Source organism: Bufo gargarizans, chromosome 3 (genome assembly GCF_014858855.1).
Source record: "Bufo gargarizans isolate SCDJY-AF-19 chromosome 3, ASM1485885v1, whole genome shotgun sequence".
Classification (NCBI taxonomy): domain Eukaryota; kingdom Metazoa; phylum Chordata; class Amphibia; order Anura; family Bufonidae; genus Bufo; species Bufo gargarizans.
Genome location: NC_058082.1, coordinates 411,479,289 through 411,498,891, shown reverse-complemented (window position 1 = coordinate 411,498,891; position 19,603 = coordinate 411,479,289). Strand labels below are relative to the sequence as shown.

Here is a 19,603-nt window from a genome sequence, read left to right as displayed (position 1 = left end):
CATGGATATACAAGCACATCAGACAAATACCATCATTGCGAGCTCCTCTTGTTCTTTTTCTCCCATAGGCAATTCTACTGAAAATTTGCTCTGCTAGTGAAGCACTGTCGCCAATGTGTATGTAAACATATAGGCCCCTGACGAGGCTCGGAGCGAAACCCGGGTCGGGCGTCAGCACAAGGCTGCTGTGTTTTATCTCTTTTAATGTGCCTGTACCACCACTGACGTTTGAGAGTATAATAAAAAACCTGTTTACATACACAGTGGCGACAGTGCTTCACTATCAGAGCAAATTTTCTGTAGAATTGGCTATGGGAGAAAAAGAACAAGAGGAGCTCGCAGTGATGGAATTCGTCTGATGTGCTTGTATATCAACGTGCGCCTGTGAGTATAACACCAGGCGTGCATGGGATTAATGATTGGTGATGAGCGGCAGGGGTCATATTTGAATTCGCAATATTTCGCAAATATTTTTTAGAATATTTGTTGAATATTCGCAAATTCAAATATTTGTGTAATATGCAAATATTACGCAATCAATACAGCAGTGGGTCAAAAACGAATATATAGCACTATAGAATATAGTGCTATAAATTAGTTTTTTAGAAATTCCAAATTTTTTTCCATCTGAAGTTATGATTCCTCCCTGCTTAATTTGCTTGTCAACACTATTAATGATAACAATACTTCACTATCGGTGTGATAGTGGAGGAGGAGGTCATCTTTGGAAACTAATATTTTACCTATTTGCGCAGAAGTGGATGGTTTTGATTTGGAGTGGCTATCTTGCAAATTGCTAACAATCACGTGGTTCTATGAGACACATTGAACTAAGTGTGAATTAAGCCCACATCACCATTGGGACCTGCTGCGGCAAATTATCCAGGCAATGTATTGGAGGACTTTTATTTTTGATTTTGATTGAAGTAAACATGACAAATCTCTTGCTCGCTGATGTGTGATGTCGTCACATTGGCCGGGCGCGGTGACATCATGAGGTCGCTCTGCCCAGCCAGCGTGATGACGTGGCACCTAACATGAGATTTAGTGCGTTTTATTCAATCAAGATGGCCGCAACGGGCTCTCCGAGACCAAATGGATGAGGCGAGTATGTATTTTTTCTTTGTTTTTGCTGCCATTTCAGGGAAAAAAAATTGCTATCATGAAGCGCAAGGAAATTTGGCTTTGTGACAAAAAAAATTCCTGAAATTTGGATCAAAGTCCACTTTGTTAATTTTGATTTGCTCAACACTATTTATGACATTGAAACATAACTGACAAGGGTCACATATGTATCTTTGCATGAACACTGTATGAATACAATATATCTAAATAAAGTGTACCTCTCACCCATCATGTATACAAGAGGAGAAAAGAGATAGTTATATCAAGATATGATATCAAAAACAAGTTATCAGTCATATAGAGAAATCACCCTTCACAAAGACATCAGTATTTTGTAAAACAAAAGATAAAATTAAGCCACATCCTTAAAGAGTTGAGAAACCTGAAGTCACAATATACCATGAATACCAGAGGTTCAGCATTCCAGCGATAAGATGAGGTGGAGAGATGACTCGTCCCACGTTCCCCTCATTGTAATAATAATAATGGTTATCTTTATTTATATAGCACCAACATATTCCGCAGAGCTTTACAATCAGGGGGTTCATGTACAAATAGAGTCATAAATCACATAGTAACAACAAACAAGTCTACAATTAAAACACGAGGAGTGAGAGCCCTGCTTGTAAGAGCTTACAATCTATGAGGTGTTAGGGGTGACACAAAAGGTAAAAAGTGTTTGTTTTGTACAATGGTTCAGCCATATTCAATATTTAAATAGGGGAGTATATATGAAGCTGTATGAGCTGATATTTGCAGTGCATTTGACTGTATGAGGTGTGGATGTTTGATCAGGTTCAGAAGAATGATGATGAAGCAGCTGTGAATAAGGAAGAGTTAGATCAGAGTATGTGATAGGCCAACCTAAAAAAATATATCTGTTTTTACGGAGTGCCGATAAATGTGGAAGTTGTTAATTAACCTAATTACTTGGGGTAGAGCATTCCAGAGAACTGGTGCAGCTCGGAAGAGAGGTTAGGATTAAGGTGGATGTTAGTCATAAATGATTGGCAGCATGGAGATCACGGGTACTGTGGTAGACAGAAATGAGGAAGGAGATGTAGGTGGTTCAGCACTGTGAATAGCTTTATCTGGAATTCTGTACTGCAAGGGGGGGGGGGGGGTTGATTGGAGTAGCAGTTAGATTGATGAGCCTGGCTGCTGCATTAAGGAGAGAATGGAGAGGGGAATGTCTGGTGAGGAAACAAATTAGTAATGAGTTACAGTAATCTAGACAAGAATGGATCAGGGCAACAATCAGAGTTTTTTTTTGCTTCCACAGTAAGAAAGAGACGAATTTTAGAGATGTTTTTGAAGTGCGGATGGTATGAGTGGGAAAGCAATGAACAAATGCATACCTCCCAAGTGTCCCTCTTTTTGACCTAAGTCACTCTTTGATCCTTAAATGTCCCTCTTTTTGACCTAGGGAATTAATGCATAAATGTGCATTAATAAATTTAGTTAAATTGCTCGTTACTGAACTATCTGTATGGTTTCTACCTGTAGAAACCATACAGATAGTTCAGTAACGAGCATAGAAGGGGTTAATCAGCCGGCATCTGCTTGTACAGCGATACCGGCGGATACAGCAGGGGCCCGAATACCAGGAACTGCCGGGCCCCTGCAGTGAACGGTTGCGCACCGCTCCGCTGCCCGCCCGTTCACCATGACGTAATAGGGAACGCACCTGCCGCCATGATGTACTATTACTTCATATGTTGGGAAGGGGTTAAAATATCTATAATCTGATGATTTATGAGCTAATATTTAAATGGATATTAAAGCACAAGAAAGTGTCCCAGGGGCTCCCCATGCTATAAAAAAAATAAAGGAACTTATACTCACCTAAACGATCCCCAGCTGCTGCAGTTGTGGTGGAGTCAGTAGTTATGTTTTGAGCAGAGTTAGAGGCGTTGCCTAGTATGAAAAAAACTGCGGTGATGCTCAACGCACATATTGTCCCTCTTAGCGATTTTCAAAAGTTGGAAGGTATGAGAATGAGTAGTGTCAAACATAACACCAAGACTACGGGTGTGCTGACTATACGTTATGTAAGAGCCACACACTGAGAAGGCGATATCAAGTTTAGGCAGGTTAGTAGATGGTGAAAACACAAGTAGTTTGTTTTTTGAGAGATTCAGTTTCAGATAGAGAGTGGACATGATGTTAGAGACAGCAGACAGTTACTGGTGCTCTCTATTACGGCAGGGGTGATGTCACAGGATGCCGTCTATAGTGTTTTGTCAGCATAGAGGTGGTACTGAAAACCAAATCTACTAATAGTCTGTCCAATAGGGGCTGTGTATAGAAAAAATTTGCAGAGGACCTGGGACTGAACCCTGGGTAATCCCAACAGCAAGAGGGAGAGGAGAAGACATAGAATCAGCAAATGACACACTGAAAGAGCAGCCATAGAGATAGAAAGAAAACTAAGACAGAGCACTGTACTTAAAGCGATTATGCCACTTCAGCAAGTGGCATTTTTCATATAGACAACGTTAATACAAGGCACCTACTAATGTATTGTTATTATCCATATTGCCCCCTTTGCTGGCTTGATTAATATTTCCATCACTTTATACACTGCTCGTTTCCATGGTTATGACCACCCTGCAATCCATCAGCGGTGGTCGTGCTTGCACACTATAGGAAAACCCGTCGGCCTTTGTGGTGGCTGCAACTGGGGGATCACATATAGGCTGGTGCTTCTTTCTGTAGTGTGCAAGCATGGCCACTGCTGATGGATTGCAGGGTGGTCGTAAACCATGGAAATCAACAGTGTATAATGTGATAAAAAATGAATCCAGCCAATAAAGGAGGCAATATGCACAATCACAATACTGCTATTTGCTGACACAACCCCTTTAAGGCCAATAGACTGGGGCATACTGAGTAGGAGATGGTGATCTATAGTTTCAAATGCTCCGCAGAGATTCAGAAGAATGAGCAGAGAGTAGTTACTGTTGCATTTAGCTGTCAGAAGGTCATTTGTCAATTTGGTGATGGTTTGTATTTTATGGTATGGACCTCCACAAGCATTATGGTGAGACCTTCACTGTGCTAGACCCACAGGGATGTTTGCTGTTTTGACCACCATAGAGTTTCTTAGCAGATATATTTTGCTAAGAACCTCTAAATGCATGTAAGATGAGGTATTAGTTTGAATATATAGCTCATACACAGTAAATTAGTTTGAAGAATGCTGCGATGCCTGACATTTCCTTTAATTGTGACTGTGAGCCTGCAGGATGTAATGATTTATTCTGTGATTGCACCATGGATGTTACCATTAATGCTTTCCATACCATAGACAGAATACATGTAGTCTACACAGACCCTCCCTGCTGGCCAGTCAATGGCTTTATCAGTGACATTTGTAGGCATGGCATGTGACCACTGCCACACTGAGGCCACTGATTGCCAGCAACAGTGACAAGTATGTACACGGCACATCACACTTCCAATCCAGCGAGGACTGGAAGTGAAAAAAGAGGGGGATTCACGCTGGCACCAGAGCTTCAAGATAGGTGACTCTTTCTTTTCTAATTTCTGCACTTTGATGGTCATATTAAAAGTGTTCTGTGTCTTGGAGAACTACTTTAATGCCAATATCCAGGGCCGTCTTTAATATTGATTGGACCCTGGGCAAAAATTTACTTGGGTCCCCTGGATCCCGCCTTCCCACACCTTAGCAGGCAATCACGCCTCCACCACAACACACACACACAAAATCCACACATCTGGTAGAGTACAGTGAATGACTGTAAATACTTCCAGTTCTGAAGACTCCAGCGGCTCAGGATCAGTGCTCTGGGCAGCTGGGCGCAGGCTGGAAGTGGGCACCGCTCTGCAGGAAGGAGACCAGGGCTCGGCTCACCCTAGTGTTACAGTGCACCCCAGCACCCCACAGTATGCAGTATAGCACCCTATAGTATACAGCACCACACAGTATGCAGTATAGCACCCTATAGTATACAGCACCACACAGTATGCAGTTTAGCACCCCACACTATACAGTACCCCACAGTATATAGTAGTGCAGTATAGCAGCCCACAGTATACAGAACCTCACGGTATACAACACCTCACTGTATACAGCACCCCAAACTATACACGATACAGCCCCCCACACTATACAGTACAGCAGTATAGCACTCCCCCCCCCCACTATACAGGCCCCCCCCACACTATACAGGCCCCCCCACACTATACAGCCCACCACACAATACACAGGCCACCCCCCCAGTATACAGGCCAACACACAATATACAGCCCATTACACAATATACAGCCCACCACACAATATACAGCCCATTACACAATATATAGCCCACCACACAATATACAGCCCACCACACAATATACAGCTCACCACACAGTATACAGCACCCCACTATACAGTAGTTTACAGTATATTAACATAACAGCCCCTGTCACCTTTTTCTGATGTAATCTTTACACAAAAAAGCTCCACAGTTAACTTCTGGAACACTCTGTAGAACCTGTGATGACCTCATAGCCATGTGACCAGTAATTGCTAGGTTACTGGTCACATGGTGATGATGTCATTAAGGTCCTAGAGCAAAACTCATTAAGGTCGTAGAATTAAGATCATTAACACAGTACGATCATGATGCCTGTGTAGCCGACAGCCTGACACCCGGGGCAGTAGCTAGCAGGGCTCAAGAGGCAGCTGCCTTGGGCCCCCCAGGAGCAACTGGGCCCAGGGCAGCTGCCCCTTTTGCCCCTTGGTAAAGACGGCCCTGCCAATATCCTTGGTGGTAGCAGTAGTAAACTGGTATATGGTAGTGAAGGCATTAATAGTAATTTCCATGGTGGTCTACAGCAGTAAAGCGCTTCATCTGTCTGGGTCTAGAAGAATAAATGGTCTCACACCATACTGCTCTCCACCTCATCATCTTCTCTCTGGAATACTGAACCTAGATACTTATTGTATTTTGTGACTTTAAGTTTCTTAACTTCTAAGGATGTGGCCTAATTCAATCTCCATATTACTGATTACTCCTTCATGATCAATATCATATCTTGATATAAATACCTCTTTTCACATTATATACAGTATATATGTGGGTAACAGGTAACAGGTTCTGATGGGAGTGTTAGAACCCATGCAGAAAATGTCAGATGGCTTTGTTCTTATTCCTAATAATCCAAAATGCATCTCAAATAAAAAATGGACAGTAACTTTGCAAGTAGAAATGTTTGTTAACAATAGAAAATAATGAATAATTTTATTGGTACTCTTCATAAAACATGGGAAAAATAGAGTTGCCCTAAATGGGACACCACTCGTTTTCCACCACAAAAAGAGCTATTGCTTAGGTGAGCAGCTACTCAATAGGTATTTGTAAGCATGAAAATATATTGAAAGAGATTACACAGCCTCTAGTAAAGCAGAGTTTTTTTTGCAAAGATGAGGTTTGTTCTGCCCAGCAGGGTTAGAAAATTATTCTAGTTCATTCTGCCAGGGTCAGGGTATTTCTGAAGTTTAGTGCGGTTATAGCACTATCTAGCAGTGTTAAGTTGTATTACACTTTGTTTTTCCTGTTACAATACTACTGCATTGTGGGTGGTGCACTGCATTGTGGGAGTGCAAAGTGTCACGGTGTGGTTCACGGCTGTGGGTGATTCCGTGCAGGCTGTTTGCATTTGGCTGCATGCTGGCTGTGGTATCTAGTGTGAACCTGCCCGTGTACGTGTGTACCCTTTTGACTGTATCTGTAGTCAGAGGCGTAGCTAAAGGCTCATGGGCCCTGGTGCAAGAGTTCAGCTTGGGCCCCCCTTCTCTCAGTGCTTTGTGGCCAGGGGCAGGGGAGAACATACTTGGTGCTGCCTGAGGCAAAAATTAAAACGACCCCCACCCCCCCCACCATGCCAAATTCTTGATCTAACCCCTTCCCTCCTGCCAGAGGTGTAACTTGACCAGCATGCACATTCTATAATACTAGTGTCTTCTTATGTGGCACCAGGGTCTTTGGGCCCCCTCCGGCTCCTGGGCCTGGTAGCGACTGCTACCTCTGCACCCCCTATAGCTATGCCCCTGTCTGTAGTTCTGTATAATGTATCCTGGTTGCCATGGGCAATGCCCAGTTCTGTATCCATGTATCCTGGTTGCCAAGGGCAATGTCCGGTTCTGTTCCTGTGTGTCTCGGCTGTCTGAGCTCCAGTGGTGATGGGGTGCAAATTTTCTTTAGGCAGGGAAGATAATTATTCCTGAGACATAAACTCTCCATATCCATTTTCAGTGATATAACTTTAGCCTCAATTAGAAATCATTTGTTTGTTTGTTTTTTGTCTACAACTCCTATTCAGACCTATAATAACAGACTACAATGAAACTCTGTGTAGTCTGATCCTGCAGTCTTATTGTCATGCATTTGTTATCTACTTCTGGCTCACCTAGCAAATCTAGATGAATAAGAATTAGGAAAGGTATATGATTGCAGGCAGGGGAGGGATTGGAACTTAAAATTATCCAGTAAAAAAAGAAAAGTAGCCTTCTTGTTGTAGGTGGGCCATCACAAGTAGGCGAAGTTAACAGAACCAAATACCACAGTGCAGTACAAAATACCACCCCAGAAGCTGTTCCTCTGTGCTGACCATTAATAGCTGCCATGTTCTGTCCTCCTCCTTCAGTTGTCTCTAATTAAGACATGGTATGCATCAGGGGGATTAGTAGGTGAGGCCAAGGCAGCAAGCTAGCCCTACCTTCAGCATGCTGCCTGGATTTCCCCTGATAATGACCCCTATCGTGCCCCCAGTAGTATGCTGCCCAAATGGCCAAGGACAGAAGAAAAAAGATACCCGAGTCCCTTTCAAAATTGACGTACTCAGTATAGGTCACACTCTTCCAGCCTGAGGACTAAGGTGCCTGTGTCACTATGCCATTTGCAGGGTCAGATTACATAGAGTTTATGGTCTGTGTTACCATAGAGACATACAGATCTGCATAGAAGCTGAAGACACATCAAGACACATCTTCATTTAAAATGATTAGCTTAGCAAAGTTGCATCATTTGCCATTTCAGATATATTAGAACAGTACAAAATTATTGCAAATACCCTTTTTCCTTAAGGCCTCTTGCACACGAACGTTGTGCATCCGTTCCATGCATTGGGGACCTCAATTTGCATTCCTCAATGCATGGGCAACGTCTGTGCGGCGGCCGGGACGGATCGAGACCCATTCAACTTGAATGGGTCCGTGATCCGTCCGAACCGCAAAAAAATAGAACAAGTTCTATTTTTTTCCGGTGCGGAGGCACGGACAGAAACACCACGGAAGCACTCTGTAGTGCTTCCATGGGGTTCCGATCCCTGCTTCCGTTCCGCATCTCCATGATTGTGGACCCATTCAAGTGAATTGGTCGGCATCCGCGATACGGAGCGCACACGGGCCAGTGCCTATGTATTGTGGACCCACAGTATGCGGGCCACAATATGGCCATGGGCACACAATGTTCGTGTGCAAGAGGCCTTCATTCACATTTGCATTGGAGGATCCATTATGAGGCTCCATCACAGATTATGTCAAAAAATGCTGGACACCATATCGGAAACCTGACAGACAACTTTATAATCAATAGGGTTGCTCGGGTAGCGTTTGTATGCGTCATATAACAGATCCAGTGCCACCATTATTTTCTTTGTTCTGCTCCTGTGACAGAACAGAAGAACATATATAACAGTGCAGGTGGGAACTGAGTCTAACTTTGACAAGTCAGTTCATCATTTAATTCTCCAAATGATTATATCATGCATTATCCATAGCTAAAATATTTATTTTCTACAATAATTACCCTCCATTTGGCCCTCACTGGAATACACTTCACTCATAATACCACCCACAGAGCAGTTAAAGCTCCTTCCTATACAGTAGTATATATGACCAGAAATGAATCCATTTATCTCCTATTGAGACCTTACTGTAAATGTATCCAGTTAATCAGCACAGCCTTACCAATAATATAGACCTCCACCGATGATGTTTCCACACGCTGTCCATCAGTGATGATACACCAATAGTATCCAGTATCTCCCAAATCTAACTGAGTTAGTATAACAGTAGACATTTTGGTAGTGTTATTCAATGAAATTCTGTTCTGAAAACCTTTCTGGATAAATCCATCAGAGTCTACTAACCGCAAGCAGCCAGTCTCATTCCATCGGCACCAATATATCAGCAAAATAGACTTAAAAGATGTTGGGACCCAGCATTGTGCCACAAACTCTCCCCCAGGAGATCTGGTGAATGACTTTGAAATCTGGTACTGTATTTTATTTTTAGCTGAAATTCAAGGAATATAAGTAAAATTAAATTAAGTATTTTCTAATTTAATTATAAAGACATTTGAGCCTTGTACAGATATTTTTCTATGTATCTAATACTTAGCACATTAAATAGCTTTTAAATGCAGTATTCTCATCTTCCCATCCCATCACACTTACAATTTAAGATATGAATGTGAATATCCGTCCAATTGGATCCATCATCAAATTTTCCAGTCCCACATCGGTAAAACCCAAAGTCATCCATTTTAATGTTATTGACAAGAATTTTGAAATCAGTCGTGTTGAAAACCTCCTGTATCAATACCCTTCCCCAGAAGTTTTGATGAACATATCCAGAACTGTTTACCATAATGTCACAGGATGGAACATCCATTTTACTCATTTTGCACCAGTACTTCCACCCAGTATGAGGCTTCTGAGGAACTGGACAGTTAATGGTAATTGAACCTTTGTGATTTGCAATAATAACTTCAGAAGTGTAGGGAATTTTATTTCCTGTAAGAGTTGTATAAGTATGTGTTTATTTGCATTCATCCATTATTCTGTAGGAACATGAAGTCTTAAGGTGTAATTGTTATTTTGGCTTAAAAAGTCTTCTTATTAAAGCTCTAGCTGAGTATTACTAAGAAGAGTCTATCTTCAGTAATCAGTTCTACTGAGCAGTGAAGACGCCTGTGTGTAACAAGTTACATAGGCACCGTGATGAGCAGTGATAATTAAAGCACATGTATATTACATAGTCAGGGGCTGGAGTATTGACAAGGCTGGAAGCCCTACACAGGTATCTTCAGCGCTCAGTAAAATGCTGAAGACTGAAAACAGACTCCTTAGCAATGCTTTTAGAGATTTGTTAAGAAGCTTTTTACACCCTGTTTTCTAGTACAAAAAATATCTTTCACTAATAACGTATAGTACAAAAATGTTTAACATCTGTGTACCAACACATAACAATAAATAAAAATGACACTTACACTTTTCATATATATTCATATTCAATTCATATATAACAATATAGAATCTTTTGCCGAATCCAAAAAGAACATTCATTTTTAAAGCAAACACGGTACAAATTGAGGCATTAAAAATATTACTAATGTACGGTAATTAAAGAGGTTCTCCAGGAATGATTTAAAATGGCTGCCTGCAACCTGTCCTAGAATTTGAGCAGGACTGGTTGCCTTCACTTGCAGAGCTGCTTATGAGGATGAGGAGGAAATGCATCACTACACACTACGTTTGCCTATACTACATATTGGTGATTTTTCCAGGTTCCTCAGCCATGATGGCATATCATAGCCAGGACCACATTATCACTATCTATTGTAGAGCAGGGTAGTTAGGCCCCACCCCCTTAGCCCCCTAAACAGCTCAGCTAGTGGTGGCAATCAGTCCTGCTCACATTCTAGGACAGTTTGCTGGCAGGCCGTTTTAAATAATTCCCGGAGAACCCCTTTTCATCGCTTGTCACATGGTTATATATTACATTTCTTTGCTACATCTTGAAAAACAAAAGTAAAAAAAAATAAACACCACATACATACCTTGTTCCTAGCAGCAGCAGGACATCGGCTGCTCTGCTCTGTGGAGTAGGCGGAACCTAGGATGACTGCCTCCCCTCCCCCGCTCAGACAAGAGGTGTAGAGAGTCGGCAGCGGGGAGGAATGATGAAGCAGGGAGCAGATGCTGGCTCTCTGCTTCATCATTACAAGCAACTGCCTCTGCTTCCTATGGAAGCAGAGACAGCTGTCAGAAAGGGGGACATAGCTCCCTCTTACCAGGACAGCAGACAGCCACTTAAATACGGGACTGTCCCACCGGATCCGGGACGGTTGGGAGGTATACCCAGTCATTGTCTGCCATCTTGTTCCTGGCAGCTTCTCTCAACAGTCACTGGGAGGTCATGTGCTGTCACCGTGCAGCCAAAACAGATCAGCTGCTCTCCCAAGGGCTCATAGAAGACTCCTTTGCATGGCCACATAGTCTCTATGTCTTACTTTCTCTTTTCAGAAGTTGTGCCTGTTTACTTTTTCCCTGTCGAGCCTTTCTTGCCCCATTGATCACAACATTGGGACTATGTTGAGCCTATTATAGCTACAAAGCTCTCAGCAGGCCCCTCTGCACATAGATGCAGTCTACACACTGCTACTGCCTTCTTTTTCTAATAAGTCTTCATACTAGTCCGCTGTCTACTGCCATCTGCTGTTCAGACACATGCATAATATATTCAGGAGATACACCAAACACAGGGTGACAGCACAGGAGCATTAACCAGGGCCAGACATACTTAAAATCAGCCTTGGCATTTTTAGGCACACAGGCCCATCAAGGCTATATGCACACACTGGACACATATAACCCACCCCACTGGCACACTGGAGACATACAACCCATCCCACTGACACACTGGACACATACAACCCACCCCACTTACACACTGGACACAGACAACCCACCCCACTGACACACTGGACACATACAACCCACACCACTTACACACTGGACACAGACAACCCACCCCATTGACACACTGGACACATACAACCCACCCCACTGACACACTGGACACATACAACCCACCCTATTTACACACTGGACACATATAACCCACCCCACTGACACTCTGGACACATACAACCAACCCCACTGACACACTGGACACATACAACCAACCCCACTGACACACTGGACACATACAACCCACCCCACTTACACACTGGACACAGACAACCCACCCCACTGACACACTGGACACATACAACCCACCCCACTGACACACTGGACACATACAACACACCACACTGACACACTGGACACATACAACCCACCCCACTGACACACTGGACACATACAACCCACCTCACTTACACACTGGACACATACAACACACCCCACTGACACTCTGGACACATACAACCCACCCCACTGACACACTGGACACATACAACTCACCCGACTGACACTCTGGACACATACAACCAACCCCACTGACACACTGGACACATACAACCCACCCCACTGACACACTGGACACATACAACCCACCTCACTTACACACTGGACACAAACAACTCACCCCACTGACACACTGGACACATACAACCCACCCCACTGACACACTGGACACATACAACCCACCTCACTTACACACTGGACACATACAACACACCCCACTGACACTCTGGACACATACAACCCACCCCACTGACACACTGGACACATACAACTCACCCGACTGACACTCTGGACACATACAACCAACCCCACTGACACACTGGACACATACAACCCACCCCACTGACACACTGGACACATACAACCCACCCCACTGACACACTAGACACATACAACCCACCCCACTGACACTTTGGACACATACAACCCACCCCACTGACACACTGGACACATACAACTCACCCAACTGACACACTGGGCACATACAACCCACCCCACTGACACACTGGACACATACAACTCACCCCACTGACACACTGGACACATACAACACACCCCACTGACACACTGGACACATACAACTCACCCCACTGACACACTAGACACATACAACCCACCCCACTGACACTTTGGACACATACAACCCACCCCACTGACACACTGGACACATACAACCCACCCCACTGACACACTGGACACATACAACCCACCCCACTGACACACTGGACACATACAACACACCCCACTGACACACTGGACACATACAACTCACACCATTGACACACTAGATGCGGACCCATTCTTTTTCATGTTGCCACAAAAGAGGCAGACAACACACCATGGTCTGCCTGCATCCATATTTCTGTTCCCACAAAAAAAGATAGCACACTAGAGGCCTAAAAATTAAAATAGAGCATAGAACATATACCTGTTACCCACTCACAACATGCAGTATCCCCTCACAACACACAGGATCCACTCACAACACACAGGATCCACTCACAACACACAGTATCCACTCACAACACACAGGATCCACTCAACACACAGGATCCACTAACAACACACAGGATCCACTCACAACACACAGGATCCACTCACAACACACAGGATCCATTCACAACACACATGATCCACTCGCAACACACAGGATCCACTCACAACACACAAGATCCACTCACAACATACAGTATCCACTCACAACACACAGGATCCACTCACAACACACAGGATCCACTCACAACACACAGGATCCACTCACAACACACAGGATCCACTCACAACATACAGTATCCACTCACAACACACAGGATCCACTCACAACATACAGTATCCACTCACAACACACAGGATCCACTAACAACACACAGGATCCACTCACAACACACAGGATCCACTCACAACACACAGGATCCATTCACAACACACATGATCCACTCGCAACACACAGGATCCACTCACAACACACAAGATCCACTCACAACACCCAGGATCCACTCACAACACACAGGATCCACTCACAACACACAGGATCCACTCACAGCACACAGGAGCCACTTACCCGTACCACACAAAATACAAAGGACCCTCTTTATAGTTCACAGGACATTTTCTACCTCCCTCCTTATCTACATGATTGCCACACTGACACACGCAGAGCACTCTCAGCACTACTTACTTCCACAGAGGATTCTCTTCAGCTAACAGCCTACTTCATTTTTCTCCTTTTCTTTTTCCTCTCTTCCAGAGAAGAACTTAAAGGGGTTTCTCATCATAAACAATAGGTGCATATTGCTTGGATATGCCCCCATTGTCTTAGGGGTCATAGGCTCAACGAGTCCAATCATGTAATTTTTATCCTCATACTTGCTTGTATTCTGATGCTGTACTCCCACAAACCAGCGGTAAAATACATTGAGAGGACGCTCATGCTCACGCACCTAGTGGAGAGGACTCAAGTAGGTGTCCCCTCAGTGCATTTAACATCTGGCTTTTTGGGGCAGTGCAATGCAAGTAGGAAGGTAAAAATAGCGTAATCAGACTCAGCAGCACTTACACTATACACTGCTTGATCTAGCTTGGGGGATGTTTTCAAACTGACAAATTCCATTTAATGTCAAACAGTTATACAGTCTTTTACTAAAATAAACATTTACAATTTAAAACAACTTATTCTATGGTTAAAAAACTGTATGCTGATTGAAAGAAATGCAGTGTAGTAAAAAAACTAAAAAAAAACTTGATATATTCTTCTAAGGCCTCATGCACACGACCGTTTTTTTTTTACGGTCCGCAAAAACGGGGCCTGAAGGTCTGTGATCCGTGACCGTTTTTTCATCCGTGGGTCTTCCTTGTTTTTTGGAGGATCCACGGACATAAAAACTGAAAAAAAAATCTAAGTCAAGTTTGCCATTGAAATGATAGGAAAAAACGGACACGGATCACGGACACAGATGACAATCTTGTGTGCATCCGTGATTTTTCACGGACCCATTGACTTGAATGGGTCCGTGAACCGTTGTCGTGAAAAAAATAGGACAGATCATATTTTTTTCACGGCCAGGAAACACGGATCACGGATGCGGCTGCCAAACGGTGCATTTTCCAATTTTTCCACGGAACCATTGAAAGTCAATGGGTCCGCGAAAAAAAACGGAAAACGGCACAACGGCCACAGATGCACACAACGGTCGTGTGCATGAGGCCTTATACTAATAAAATGTGCTACATTCATAAACATTAAATGAGAATAGAATAGCAATTACCTTCAGAAACTGTAACATTAACGGCATAAAAAAAGCGATCGTTATGATTTCCGATTCCACAGCGATATATTCCACTGTCCTTTTGTTGTAGATGTGTCATATTTATCTTGAAATTGTCTCTGTGATTCTGAAGATAAGTCCGGTTGATGTAGTTTTGTGCAATATAATTATTAGTTGAAATGATAGTTATACATTGTTTTTTGATCACTTTGCACCAAAACTTTCTGCCATGGATGTTAGCAGATATGGGATTGTAGTGGCAAGATACCATCACAGAACCTCCTATTGCTCCTGTTACTTCACTTGGTCCAAAAAGATAGCCTGATACAGCTGTATAATAGAATTATGTTGGCACTTCACAAACTTTGCATAAAATTAATCATACAAGAAAACATAAGAAATTTTGCGATATGTGTTGTACGGAAAAATGCCTTTTCTCCACTTATCAGCTTTCCCCTTTTTCCAAACTAACATTTTTTCTGAATTATGTGATAAATACAACTTGAGAGCCGAAGACGGACTAACAGCTCACTGAAGGATCAGGTTGCAATCTCCCATAGTAGTCTATGGAGAGTGGAAGAGGAGGACTGAGAGTGAGAAACAAGCAGAGAGACTCAGTAGCAGATAATAGTACACCAAGTGCTTTAGTTACATCAATACAGTACTTTTCTATAATGTCCTATATCATCTTCTGGGTGAGTGAGCAAGTGTGTGAGAGAGGTAGGGAATGGAGTCTCCTGTTTTCTCCATGTGCATTCTATGGGAAACATCATAGCAACTAGTCTCCACTAGAGATTAGCAAATCGATTCATTAGAATCAAAAATCAACCCAACTGTTATCAAACATTTGTCAGGTGAGACATTTAAAGCACTTTCAATTCAGGTAAAATAGTTTTGTACCCAATTTCTTGGCCAAATTGGGCGAATTTGATCAATTTTTTTTTTAGAAAATGTGCTGATCTCTAGTCTCCACCAATAAGGAAGAAAAAAGAATTAAAAATGGAGGCTGTAGAAGGGAAACTGCTAAAAATGCAGAGTATACGTCATTTAATGGTTAAATATAGTGTTACCCTTCATGTGGACCCACATGACAGCTTATTCTGAAAACCGTCATGGAACACCAGGTACTCTTTAAACAAAATGTTATAAATATATGCACTATGCAAATATATGTAATTGTTGAAAATAAAAACATGTACACACAGAAGGGCAAAAGGAGCAAATGTTGGATCCCACTGCCAAGCTTGGAATAGGGTCCCACTCTACCATGACCATCTTCAACAAATGTGAACTTAACACATGAAATGCATATGATTATTTTGACCTTCTGTCACCTCAGTCTGTACCAATGGTCATTATTTAAATTTTCTGCTTCCCCTTTCACTGGCCCCTTCCATGGTCCGCATGGATCACTAACTGCACCTCATCTCTGAGTGTAGGTGGCCAGCCCTTTGACTGCTGAGCCCTAAAACAGCTGCGCTATGTATATACCAAGGATATATCAAGTAACTATTGTATACCATACTAATATTTAGCTGAGCATATATACAATATAGTCCAGATTACAGCATTATTACTATTATTAGATTCAATGGATTATGCTATTTAGCAGTGCTTACCTTGTATAAGAAAAAGCAAAATAAGCATTGTCATGGTTTCCAAAGAACACAGATCACTAATGATGAATGCAGTATTGTTGATGTTTGATACACTTTCCAATCTTTGCAGAATAAAAATGAAGAAGTAGAAGCAGTGCACGACAAAGTATTGGCTTGTCCACAGATTTTAGCTTTGTATGCTAACAATAGAAAAATGCCTGCATGACAGAAAGTCAGTAAATATAGCGTAATAGCATCTTAATTGTCTGAATGTATGCTTTATGTCCATCTTTTGGATGGTCAGTCCCTGGTTTAAACTTCAATTGCTATTTTGACCTCTTCCTCTTTCTTTTCAATTTGTTCCTTTTTTGATCTACAGTAGTTTCTATTGTTGTCTGTATATAACTGACATATGCAATATTAAACCAGTTCTATGAAGTATCATTTTTATCATTTCTCTATGTAAAACTGTTTTTTGCTTGTGAATGAGACTACACTATAAAGAATAGCTAGTGGTAGCAGTTGACATTATAAGTATATGACATAACTTGCATGTCATTGAAGTTATTTGTCACCACTCCTGACATACTAAAAAAAAAAGTTTAAATAGAACAGAACCAAACTATTGTGAAGAGTGTGGAGGTACACATGCCAAAGTGGGATGATCCTCCTTCCACTAGTCAATCAATGAGCAGAAGAGGCAATGGCACATATAGTATCATCATATTGACCCAACAAAATAAAGGAAAATGCAATGTGTTGACCACTTACAAAGGCTGGGTCTTAGACATGGAGACTGACACTATTTAAATAGTATCAATTCAATCAACCAGTAGAATGTAAGAAAGTACACAAAATTGCAACATTGTGACAACACTGACTCCTGACATCAGCTTTAGTAAGTAATAAATCCCCCATATTATAAGAATTCTGGAACATATTTTAAGTGTTGTGTTATTCCTGCTAGAAATTTCTGAATTGACAACCTTGTGTTACCTACAGAATCTCATATCAGTGGGGGTGATAACTAGATATTGTCATTTCCTGACTAGCAAAATAATGTCCCTGAAGGTTAAATAGGGTTTTCTCACTAAATACACCAATAGTATATCTAGAGGATTGAGAGAACTTTGACCCCCTAATCCAAAAGTGAGGAGGTCATCTCATCCAGGTAGAGATTGATTGAGAGATGGCTGTGCATGTTTGTGGCTCTCCCTATTAAAGTCTATAGGAGTCACAGAAACATTCGGCATATTGTAGCAGAGATCCATAATTTAGACAAAGTCAGAATAAACACCAACAATAGTTTATCAAGACCCTCTGCTACGAGACATCCCATTCCTCATGCGGGATGGATGAAGAAGGGGATGTATCCTGCCAATGGTTTGTGTGATCGAAGGTCTTGGTAAATGATCTTCAGTGTTTATATTGATCATGATTGTATAAATTATGGATCAATAAATGGAAGAATTTCAGTATCAAACTAAAAATTGTGAGCAGTTTGATCCATGAATGAAGCCATCATATTTCTGCTTTGTGAACTGTTGTGAAGCGTGGTGAGCTCTAAAGAAGACATGAATGTGGATTAATGAAAAATATATTGATCAAGCTGCATGATCACATGTTTGTATAGAAACAGTTGAGCACTGGCGGCTGTTTCTGTATCTCTCTTAGATTGCTCAGCAATTAAAAGTCTATACCAGTGGTAGACTTAAATGGTGGAGCAGCCACCTCACCTGGCAGATTATTTCTAAGGTGTTCTATAGATTTGCCATACACGCTATAAAAGCAGAGCTGCTGTTAGGAAACAAAATCCCCAGTGACCATTGAGATGTTTAAGAATAGTGTCCCATCAGTTTGCAATACTTACACTCAGAGACTTCTGTTTAATAAAAAATCTTGAGGTATTATAGCACCCCTGTTATAACTGGGACAAATGCAGACCTCTCGGTGAAGCTGAGTGGGTATGTGGCTTGTTCCAGTACCACTGCCTCTTCATTTTAACAATAGCAGAGACCTAAGCTTACAGACCTTCAACTACAATTCAGTAACAATTCAGTAAAAAAAGTGAAGATGCAAATATAGATAGATATAGATTTAGTAGAGTTAACACACATACTTTACTAGACATGTTAACTAAACTAGTTGTGTTAAGCCGTCACCTTCAATTGCTCGGAATATCACGATGAGTTAAGAAATTTGAGTTAAAAGTTTAAGTTTTAATCTACATCCGTAGATAGATAGATAGATAGATAGATAGAACAAATATATTATAAACATCAATACACAAAGTTATTTCAAAATTGCATTAAACTTTTGTAAAATAACCAGTATAAAAATTGTTGAAATTACCATACCGATCGGTAGCTTTAGCCAGTGATGTATACCACACAGCCCGATGAAGCCACAATCAATATAATGCTGTGCTAAGTTATCCTATGTTGACACAGGAATTTTTCAGACAGTAATGACAGGCTGGAACTTTGGGGAGACAAAACATCTTTCAACTTCCCATTTATATCATGTGATTTTAAAGAAAGTTCCTATTACTTGGTCAGTACTTCTCCTTACCATTATACTCTCTCATAGTTTTTGAACCACCATGTCTGATTGCCTAAATTTTCATCAATAAATAATTCCAGAGGAGATTTTTTTTTTCTAAATATATACATTGTGATTATTTATACTTTTAGTAAATAGGTCTAAAGTAAATGAACTATAGTTTTGCCTTCACCATGTATTATGCTCTATATTATATATACAGCCTGTAGATGTTGAGTGGAATGTTCATCTTCATGGAGAAGTTGTAACAGGCATTGGGACCCACAGTACCAACTAACCAGTTTGGCT

At 41.7% G+C, this 19,603-nt stretch overlaps 1 protein-coding gene across 7 annotated transcripts in view; it reads right to left on the bottom strand.

Moving 5' to 3' along the window:
- LOC122932493 overlaps window positions 1-19,211 on the bottom strand; it is a 155,003-nt gene extending 135,792 nt beyond the window's left edge. For all 7 annotated transcript variants that reach the window (XR_006388309.1, XR_006388308.1, XM_044286940.1 and 4 more), the window contains exons 1-5: window positions 19,111-19,211; window positions 16,775-16,971; window positions 15,156-15,485; window positions 9,595-9,933; window positions 9,107-9,433 (exon numbers count right to left, since the gene is read on the bottom strand). Coding sequence is in view for 5 of the 7 variants with exons in the window: in XM_044286940.1 (XP_044142875.1) it covers window positions 9,107-9,433; window positions 9,595-9,933; window positions 15,156-15,485; window positions 16,775-16,808 (1,030 nt within the window). In the remaining 2 variants the exon portion in view is untranslated. The remainder of the gene's footprint in view (window positions 1-9,106; window positions 9,434-9,594; window positions 9,934-15,155; window positions 15,486-16,774; window positions 16,972-19,110) is intronic.
- Window positions 19,212-19,603: the final 392 nt, after the last annotated feature.